The sequence below is a fragment of the Panthera leo genome, chromosome D3 (assembly GCF_018350215.1).
Source record: "Panthera leo isolate Ple1 chromosome D3, P.leo_Ple1_pat1.1, whole genome shotgun sequence".
NCBI classification, from domain to species: domain Eukaryota; kingdom Metazoa; phylum Chordata; class Mammalia; order Carnivora; family Felidae; genus Panthera; species Panthera leo.
The window spans coordinates 94,298,893-94,309,889 of NC_056690.1; the positions used below are offsets into that span (position 1 = coordinate 94,298,893).

The window sequence follows — 10,997 nt, forward strand, 5'->3', positions numbered from 1 at the left end:
CCAGGTCTCCACTCCCCGTGTTCCCCAGTGGTATTCACCCCAGAGCTTCCGCAGGGGGCTGTTATGGGAACGTAGACTTTCATTTCTCTTGCCTAGTGCCTAGTGCCTAGGCTTGAGATTGCTGGATTGTATATGATAAAGAAGTACATATTTATCTTTATGACAGATGCCACACTGTTTTCCAAAGTGGCTATACCATTTTGCTTTCCCTCTGTGATGGGGGGGGGGGGGGGTCTAGTTACTGTGCACGCAAGCTAGCCTCAATTCTGTCTCATTTATGGTGCTTATGGTTTTATCCACTTATTTTCCATTCTAGTAGGGTTGTAGTGGTACCTTTTCTGGTTTTAATTTGCATTTACCTAGTGACTAATGATGTTGAGCATCTTTTCATGTGTATATTTGGCAGCTGGATGCCCTCCGGTAGTGTAAAAGTCTTTTACCCATTTTCTAAAATTTGGGTTATTTTTTTCTTATTGGGACTTGAACATGTCTACAACATGTATTCTGGATATAAGTCCTTTATTAGGTGTGAGGTTTGCAAATATTGTCTCCTAGCCTGTGGCTTGTCTTTTTATATTTTAAACAGTGTATTTCTTTCATTTCCTTCCTTCCTCCCTCCCTCCTTCCCTCCCTTCCACTTTTGAGAGGCAGAGAGAGAGGGAGGCACAGAATCTGAAGTAGGCTCCAGGCTCTGAGCTGTCAGCACAGAGCCCGACGCAGGGCTTGAAGTCACAAACCGAGAGATCATGACCTGAGCCAAAGTCGGACACTTAACTGACTGAGCCACCTAGGCACCCCAACAGTGTCTTTCACGGAGCAAAAGCTTTCTTACTTTGATGGAGTCCAGTTTATCAGTTTTTTTTTTTTTATGGATTATGTTTATGTTTTCATATTTAAGAAATCTTTCCCTAATCCAAAGATCTGTTCAACATTAATGTATAGTAACGTGCAGTTGTTAGTAATTTCTTTTGGCTCTTTCATTGACTGTAATTTTCATTAACTGGTTTTTCACTATGCTATTTCATTAAGTATAAAACACACCATTTAAAAAATGTATTATTGGGGCTCCTGGCTGCCTCAGTTGGTAGACCATGAGGCTCTTGATCTCGTGGTTGTAAGTTTGAGCACCACATTGGGTGTGGAGGTTACTTAAAAATAAAAAATTCTAGGGGCACCTGGGTGGCTGTCAGTGGAGGGTCCAACTCTTTATTTTGGCTTAGGTCATTATCGCGGGGTTGTGGGATTGAGCCTGTGTGAGGCTCCAAGCTGAGTGTGGCTCCTGCTTGAGATTCTCTCTTTCTCTCCTTCTGCCCCTCCCCCTGCTTGCACGTATGCGTGTTCTCTCTCTAAAATAAAATACATATATGTATATATACACACACACATATATATATAAAAGATAAAAATTAAAAATGCTAAAAAAATTGTACTAGTCAAGTATAGTTGATGTATAATGTTAGTTTCAGATGTACACAGTGGTTCAACAACTGTATACATTTCTCAGTGCTCCCCACAATAAGTGTAGTCAGTTACCATACAATGTTATTACAAAATTATTGACTATGTTCTGAGACACACCATTTTTTAACGAACCACTAATAAAAAAAACCTAAAGCAATGCTTAAACTTTGTTGTACTGTTGAACTGTTAGTTGTAAGGTGTATCCAGATTTCTGAGATAATAAAATGTGAATCTGTGAAATACGGGTTGTTGTTTTTTTAGTTTTTGGTCCGGGGTTGGCTGTTGCCTTAGGTTTATTCTGCGTGCTATCAGAATGGCAGAACCTGGGATATTGCTAATTGCTGAGAAGGCAGTTCCACACTGCTGAACATGTTTGGGTGACTTCTCTGACTTGTGACAAGAGGGAAACCTGTACAAATAGGAGAGAGAGGGTGACAGAAGCTACAGAATGTGTGTGGGGGCATGAGAACACAAGCTTAGGAAGGGTGGGGTGATCCGCTGTGGCAGCAAGAATCCGTGTCTTAGAGAGATCTACGACACAGCCGATCTCCCCTACAGCCGATGCTGGGACCCAGCGTGAAGGTCCAGGTCTTACCTTCCTCCTCAGTGACACTAGGGCCAGGTGTTCTGTGGTTCAGCACCTCTAGGGTCTGGAGACTTGCGAGACCAAAGACTTCACGGCTGTCAGACCTTCACAAACCCAGCAAATTTTTGGATGTTAGAACATTGCATTGCTCCGTTGTCTTGCTCTTATACAGATGCCTGTTCTTATGCCCCAAGCCTGTTGGATTCCCCTATGTTTGCCCCGAAGAGAAGTTCTGCGTGGTTGGTCTGCGTTCTGGCCTGGAACTCGTTCAGGATTGTTGTAGCTCTTGAGGAACAGCCTCTTTCCTTACGACTTGTCACATAGCGTATTGGACACTTGCGTGTTGTAAGCACTGTCCATTTGGCTCCTACCTTTTCTAGGAGTGAGGGAAATAACAGTAATGACGGTTTAACAAATTTGCATGTTAGGTTATTTGCAGGTAAATTCTAGAGGTTTTAGAATTTGAAGTATAAACAACATTGGAACTAGGGGAAATGGGAGGAGAAAGGGAGAAACTAACTTTCTGTAGCAGAGAACTGAGTTTCTTGTACTGGAGTGAGGAGATTCAGGTTTTAGTAGATGGCCTGGAAGGGGTCAGGGAGTGACGTGCTATGGGCCAGGTCCTGTGAGCACCGTCTGCAGCTAGGAATCGCTGCTACATTTTCAGACGTTTGAGGCGAAAAATGAATACTGTTTTGTGATATGAAAGTTCTTTGAAATTTGAACTAGTGTCTGTATAGTTTTGTTGGCACAAAGCCACGCTCATTGACTTGCATATTATCTACAGGCGCTTTTGTGTTACGATGGCTGCACCAAGTAGTTGGCATAGAGGCAGTATTTACTCTCTGGCCCTCTAAGAAAAAGCTTGCCCTGGCTCAGAAAAACACCATTCCCTGAGGGGTGATAGTGTTACATTATCTGGCACATTAGAAGAAAAAGAATCCTATACTTGTGAACTGTAGAAGGTGTAGGGTCTGGTATTTTTATTGAAGTATGTTTGACTTTCTTTTTTTTTTTAACAGAGATATCGAACAAAGCCATACTGTTGTAGCCTCTGTAAATACTCTACAAAAGTGCTTACTTCATTCAAAAATCATTTACATCGCTACCATGAAGACGAAATTGATCAAGAGCTGGTGATCCCTTGCCCAAACTGTGTATTTTCCTCTCAACCCAAAGTTGTGGGAAGGCACTTCAGAATGTTTCATGCACCTGTCCGGAAAGTCCAGAACTACACAGTGAATATTTTAGGTGAACCTAAGTCTTCTAGGAGTGATGTGATAAGTTTTACATGTTTAAAATGTAACTTTTCAAACACTTTGTACTACAGTATGAAGAAGCATGTGCTGGTAGCCCATTTTCACTACTTAATTAACTCCTACTTTGGCCTGCGAACTGAGGAAACGGGTGAGCAACCGAAAACCGACGAAAGTCTTTCTACTGAGAAGATGCCACCGTCTGACAAGTACTATTGTAAAAAGTGCAACGCCAATGCCAGCAGCCAGGATGCTTTAATGTACCATATTTTGACTTCAGATATACACAGGGATTTGGAAAATAAACTCAGATCTGTGATCTCAGAACATATTAAGAAGCCCGGCCTTTTGAAGCAGATGCACATTGCTCCAAAGCCAGCGGCACCCTTGGCCGTGCCCCCAAACGGCGGAGCTCCGGGCATCGCAGCCACATCTCCCTGCTTTCGTCTTGCCTTGCCACAGAACAGCCAAAGCCAGACCGTCGTGCAGCCAGTGCAGGGCGCAGTCCAGCCAGTGACTGTGGCCTCAGGCACTTCTGGAAGCCTCACCCACTCTCCGCCTGCTGTTGCCCAGTCCCACGTGACCCTGGTCTCCAGTCCTCTGCCGGTGGGCCAGAGCAACCTCCCTCTGCCGCCCTCAGCCCCGCAGCCTGTCTTTCTTTCTCATGGAGTCCCGCTTAATCAGTCTGCAAATCCTCCTGTGTTGCCCTTGAGTCAGCCAGTCGGACCTATCAATAAGTCTGTTGCAACTGGTGTCCTCCCCTTAAACCAGACCATCCGCCCGGGGGCTGTATCCCTTAGCCAGCCGGTCGGGCCCATAAACAGACCAGTTGGGCCTGGAGTTCTTTCAGTAAACAGACCTGCTGGGCCTGGAGTTCTTCCTGTCAGTCCGTCCGTCACTCCCGGGGTTCTTCAGGCCGTCTCACCAGGGGTGATTTCTGTGAGTCGGACAGTCCCGTCAGGGGTCCTGCCTGCAGGCCAGATGACCCCTGCCGGGGTCATCCCTTCGGGACAGACGGCAACTTCTGGGGTGCTTCCTGCGGGCCAGATGGTCCAGTCAGGGGTTCTCCCCATTGGCCAGACGGCCCCATCGGGGGTTCTCCCCGCTGGGCTGACGGCCCCCTCGCGGGTTCTGTCTGCGGGCCAGACGGTCCCGCTGAGGGTTCTGCCTGCAGGCCAGGTCGTCCCACCGGGGCTCCTTTCTCCCAACCAGACGGTCTCGTCGGGTGTTCTCCCTGTGAACCAGGGTATCAATTCCGGTGTTCTGCAGCTCAGCCAGCCTGTCATGTCAGGAGTGCTCCCTGTGGGCCAGCCAGTGAGGCCTGGCGTCCTGCAACTGAATCAGCCTGTGAGCACCAACATCCTGCCTGCAGGTCAGCCAGTTAGACCTGGCGCTTCTCAGAACACCACTTTCCTCACGTCAGGCTCTATTCTCAGACAGCTGATACCTACAGGGAAACAGGTGAATGGGATTCCCACGTACACACTTGCCCCCGTATCTGTCACTTTGCCTGTGCCTCCAGGAGGTGTCGCAGCTGTGCCCCCACCCCAGGTGCCCATCCAGCTCCTGCAGTCGGGCACAGCTGCGCAGATGGCCAGTTCCGTGGCCAGCATGCCCTCTCCTCCCGTGGTGGTGAATGCCACTCAGAATATGTTTGTTCAGGCGTCTCCATCTGTGGCAGAGGCCAGTCAGGCGCTCAAACAGGCGAAGCAGTGGAAAACCTGTCCGGTCTGTAATGAGCTCTTCCCTTCCAATGTCTACCAGGTTCATATGGAAGTGGCTCATAAGCATAGTGAGTCCAAATCTGCTGAAAAACTGGAGCCTGAAAAGCTGGCAGCGTGTGCGCCGTTTTTGAAGTGGATGAGAGAGAAAACCGTTCGCTGTCTCTCTTGTAAGTGCTTGGTGTCCGAGGAGGAGCTCATCCATCACTTGCTCATGCACGGCCTGGGCTGCTTGTTCTGTCCGTGCACTTTTCATGACATTAAAGGTCTTTCGGAGCACAGTAGGACTGTGCACCGAGGGAAGAAGAAGTTACCTGTGGATTACAGTAACAAAGGTTTTCAATTGGATATCGATGCTAATGGCAACCTGCTGTTTCCCCATCTTGACTTCATTACCATATTGCCAAAGGAGGAGCTTGGGGAGCGGGAAGTCTACTTGGCGATACTGGCGGGGATACACTCCAAGTCACTGGTGCCTGTGTATATAAAGGTGAGGCCCCAGACGGAGGGCGCCCCTGGGAGCCCCAGCAAGCAGGCTCTGACTTGCCCCTTTTGCTTTGGCACCTTTGTGACGACGGAGGCGTACGAGCTGCACTTGAAGGAGAGGCACCACATCACGCCAACGGTCCACACCATCCTGAAGTCTCCGGCCTTCAAGTGCATCCACTGCTGTGGGGTCTACACGGGCAACATGACCCTGGCAGCCATCGCCATCCACCTGCTGCGCTGCAGGAGTGCGCCAAAGGACAGCAGCTCAGACCTCCAGATCCAGCCTAGTTTTATTGAGAACAGCGAGCTGCTCTTGGTGAACGGGGAGGTGATCCACGACTCCAGTTTTTTCTGTGAAGAGGAAGCTGCCCGATGGCCACTTGGGGACAGAAGACCAGAGGGACGTGGAGGAGCGGCCCCTCGTCATAAACGCCGACGCAGCCCCGGCTCCCGAAAAGGTGACGAGCGCGGTGCCTTTTAAAAGACAAAGGAATGAAATCAGGACCGAGGGACCGCTCGTTAGTGAGGATGCCCTTCAGATTTTAGCATTAAATCCTAAGAAATATGAAGACCGTTCTTACGAGGAAAAAAAGCAATTCCTTAGAGATTATTTCCACAAGAGACCGTATCCTAGTAAAAAGGAAATAGAACTTCTTTCCTCACTCTTGTGGGTGTGGAAAATTGATGTGGCTTCATTTTTTGGAAAAAGAAGATACATTTGCATGAAAGCAATAAAAAATCACAAGCCTTCTGTGCTTTTAGGCTTTGATATGTCTGAACTTAAAAATGTTAAACACAGGTTGAACTTTGAGTTTGAGCCACAAAACTTGTAAAAAAAAAAAAATAGGAAATCTGAAGTACTAGATATTTAGTAGTTTTTTCAATTGAGATTTAAAAAAATGTTATTTTCTTCACTGTACGTTGAACTAATCAATTTCAGTGGTCTTTATGCTGCTCTTTCGATTTATTTCAGGTGCTCAGAAAGACTTCTATATAAAAGAAGTGAATAGTTGTTTCGGATTTATTGTTTCCTGCAGTTTGATTTTGTAACAATTATTTTTAGTTCTTCCCTGTCATGTAAATTAAATCCTTGGCTCTTTCATGCACGTCTTGTTTCCTAGTAGTGTCAGTATCGTAGGATGAAAACTGAAATCTGTATGTTTGTGTTTTCATTTAAGGAAATTTCAGCTTGTTTCAGAATACTTGATTAACTGCATTGATCTCCCTCAGTTAGCTTCACGTGTAGCAGCAAACGGTAAGCGCCGAGGCTGACAGAAGTGAGTACACACCCCTGTGACGTGTGTGCTTCCCTCAGGACGCACTGCATTAACTTGCGCTGGTTTCTTCTTCTCAAGGTACTTGCTTTCTAGATTGTGATCCTGATTTACATTTTTTCAAGTTTGTCCTAGCTGCTGTCTTTTATTACAACTCATAGAAAACCAAATGTTTTCCTTTGTTAAAAATATACTGAACCTGAAGCTTGCTATTTAGCTCGTTAAGAGTTATTTTCAAATAAAGCAGTTTTGTAGGTGCGGAAATCCTTTTTAGTGTGGACTTCTCCCCTTTTTGATATGGTGGTAAGTCATTTCCCCGTTCAAAAGTAAGACAATACATTTTTAGTGCCTTTAGAATAAACGCTGAACACACACTCAGACTCTCCTCCCAATCTAACTCTTCATAAACCAGTGAAAGGAAAGGACCATGTGACTCAGGAATAAAATTTTTACCCCTGAGTGTGGAAGCTAACTAGAGTGTAGACATAGGTTTTCAGAGAACAAAGCGAAATGAGTAGAGCAAGAGCTGTATCCGTGTTGCTGTTACATCTTTGACAGTTTTCTAGAGGTAAACGTACTTGTTCTGGGGAGATGGGCTTTCCTCTAGCCCAGCTGTCTGGGTTAGTGGGATGGGGATTGCTGAAGAACTCCACTGTATTACTGTCCTTTGGACAGTTAAACCTCCAGGGTTTTTTTTCCACACACACAATAACTAAAAGCACCAGAGCCAGCAATGGAGACCAGCCAGTTTTGACCTTAAATCGTATTCCTGGTGGTACACAGCAGAGGCACCTGTCCGACGTACTCAGAGGATATGACGGTCTCTGGGAAATAAGACGATGTTACTCTATGGATTTTAAAAAGTAGAATACCTGCATGTAATTGCTATAATGTGCATTTTTGAGGCGATTGTGAAACTGGTCTGTGATTGTTGGTGTACTCTGTTGTAAATCCAAAAAGAGCTTGTTGAAGTTTATTTTTTTTTTAACCTATTGTTTCAGAGTGTCTATTTTGAATTAAAATTTGTTATACCACTGCAAACAGAACTGTTTAATTCTTTTAACAGATGTGTCACCGTGACTTAGTAATCATCTAAATGTAGAAATACATACCACATTTATTTGCTAAAAAACACTGCTTGTCTGTGAAAGTAGGTCAGGATAACCCCAAAGAGCTAGTTACCAGTGCCTCCACGGTAGATGTGGCTAAATCCTCTTGACGTGTCTGTGATGTTGGCCTCCACCGTCAAATCGGATGTCAAGTAGGGTCGAACTCGCCTGTCCTGAGGCTGTGCTGGTGACTGTCCGTGTGGTGGAGGCCAGTCTGGAGGTGCTGACAGCAGCAGTTTACTGTGTGCGGCGGTGAGGGGAGCACCTGGCCCACCTTTGTTAAGTGATGTAAGTCAGGGTTTCTGTTAGCCTCTTGGGTGATAATTCTTTGTTGGGGGTGACTGCCCTGTTCGGTGCAGTGTTGGGCTGGCACCCGTGGCCTCAGCTGCTTCAGTCACGGCACTGCCACCCCCCCCGCCCCCACCCCGTCATAACAACCAAAGGTGTCATTGAATCTGCCCTGATGAGAACCACTGTGACAGAGGAATTCTGATTTCTAATTGTGTTGTAGCTGTCGGTCAGCCTTTGATGCCAAGTCTCTATGTGAACGCTTTTCTTTGATCTGTCATCCACCCACACCAGCATGCTGCTTCCAGAGTGGGTCACTGCCTTGCTAATGGAATGGAGGTTTCTAATACGGTTGAGAGATCTGGATAAGTCATCTTGGATTTCAGCCTCATGTTAAGGGTCATGAATGTTTTCTTTTCTTTCTTTTTTTTTTTTTCAAGTTATTTATTTTGAGAGAGAATGAATGAGCAGGGGAGGGGCAGAGAGAAAGGGAGAGAGAGAATCCCAAGCAAGCGCTATGCTCTCAGCTCAGAGCCCAATTTGGGGCTCAGTCTCGCAGACTGTGATCATGACCTGAACCAAAATCAAGAGTGAGACACTTAACCGACTGAGCCACCCAGGGACCCTGTGAATGTCTTCTTTAAAAAGCTGCAGGTGGATGGTACAGGGCGCAGGCACGAGGTGGAAGCCAGCAGGAGGCCGGAGGGTGCTCCCACAGCGCTAACGGACGGCAGGCCTCCCAAGGCTGCAAGTGCAAGTAGCACGGTGACTCCCAATAGCACGGTCACGGGAAAGATGCGCCTTTTGCCGCTTCTGTAACGTGGGCCAGAATCTGGATGGCAGACATCACCATGATGGAAGTGTGCAGGGTTGGGGCAGACAGGCCAGACAGAAGCAAAGGTGGCCATGTTCAAGGACAGTGCTGGATACAACAGCAGCATTGGTGCCTTAGTCCAAGAAGGGGAGCTGGCCCAGTGGCGTGGAGACCTGCGTAGCGCAGGTGGTTCCAGGGAGCTCTTCGGCTCAGCCACCCGTGTGCTGACTCTTCCGCCCTTCACCTCCGTCAGTGAGACCGAACTGCAGTCAGCGACGAAGCCAGTCGGGAGCCAGAAGACCTTCATCCACACACCACAGATAACCACCAAAACGGAGACCCTGCACAGCTGCTGTGTCACCGCACTGGACTCGTATCTCTGGGCATAGATGTTTTTCCGGAGCTCTTTTAGAAAATGACCCACATAGTTATCAGGAAAGGGCTGTTGCTCATAAGAGACCTTTGGCCACCTGGCCTCCTTGGTGTTGGGTTGGGCTCATGTTATCCCTTCCCTCAAACTCAGGTTGGTTTCATCTCCCTCATAAAAGTCCACATGGACGGTTCTTAGAAAGAACTCTCTGCCCTCGTTTCTTCATAAGTTTTGAAGTAAGAGCCCTGGAAATTCTCTGCTGTGCAGTAGTCGATACTTGACCGACCTCCCCTCGCTTTCAAAGGCAGCAGCCCTGGTGGAGCCTCCAGGACGAGAGTGTTCTCTGAGGCAGCCAGCCTGACACACCAAGCTCCTTCTGCCAAGTTCCCAGGTGCGTGTGGGAGGACGGCTGCCCGCCTCTTCCAGCCTCATCCAGCTGCCCCTTTAATCTGATGAGTACCGTGCAGTTCTAGATTTCTTTAAAAACATTCTTTTTAAAGTTTATCTGAGAGAGCACTTGAGCACAAGTGGGCCGTGGGGGTGGGGTGTGGGTGGTGGGGGTGGGGAGGCAGAGAGGGAGGGAAAGAGGGAGCAGGACTCGAACTCAGGAACCACGAGATCGTAACCTGAGCTGAAGTTGAACACTTAACTGACTGAGCCACCCAGGCGCCCCCAGTTCTAGATTTCTTAAGAGCTCACTAAATGAAGCCACAAATAACCCTAAGAAAAAAAGAAGAAAAACTCAGCCTCAAACTCTAACCTAGTTTCTGCCTCAGCTTTTAAGCAGTGTTTCTAGACATTTATCAGCTGTTTACTGTTGCTAGGAAATGGGCTGAATACTTGAACGATAGTACTAGTGACAACGTCATGTCACACTGAGCGATCGCTGTGCTGTCTGCTGAAGGGCCATCTGCACTTTAACATTTGCTTAAAGGTAGGCGATACTGTTCCATTTTACATAGATGGCACCTGATGCATAAAGCGGGCCCTTTTGTTGCCCAAGGTAGGGGGCTTGGAGAGCTTCATGCCCTTGATGGACGAGATACGGTGCCTCTTATTTCATAGATGGAGAAATGGGGTTAGAGGTGGAATGACCAGCTGTCCCAGTGTGCTGAGGACTTGAGGTATTTCTCTGGACTTTCCAGTGCCCAAACTGGGAACATCTAGGCAAGTAGGGACAAGTTGGTCACCCTACTCGACGTTAATTTACTCCAGGTGACCTGTCACTTAACGATGATGCAATACTGTCTCTAATACTACATCTACTCTCTCCATACATGTACTTAGTTCTTTGTGTATCAAGATATATAGTGCATCCTAATAGAAAGACCTCCTAAAATAGATTAAGGTCAAACAAAATCTGTTGTGTCTGTCCACCATATAGTCATATCGAGAACAAACACTAATACCAGTCATTCATGCATTTGATCTATCGACACATTTTGAGGGGAAATATTTCTAAGGTGGTAAGTAGTCGCTCAGATGAGCTTTTCATCGCCTTTAAAGAGGTGCTCTTCGGACCACTTTTGTGTCCCACTCAAACTCATGAGCTATATGTTTATTTTTAAAGAAAAAATATATGGAGTCCTTTTCAGAAGGCAAGCTTTTCCAATAAAAATTTAGAATTTT

The 10,997-nt window shown here is 46.8% G+C and overlaps 1 protein-coding gene across 1 annotated transcript in view; it reads left to right on the forward strand.

The window, feature by feature from the left end:
* Positions 1-7,828, forward strand: part of ADNP2 (ADNP homeobox 2) — a 31,591-nt gene extending 23,763 nt beyond the window's left edge. Inside the window, 2 exon segments of the mRNA XM_042910200.1 lie at positions 3,070-5,859; positions 5,861-7,828. Coding sequence (XP_042766134.1) covers positions 3,070-5,859; positions 5,861-6,346 — 3,276 coding nt within the window. The 3' untranslated portion in view covers positions 6,347-7,828.
* The last annotated feature ends 3,169 nt before the right edge of the window (positions 7,829-10,997 follow it).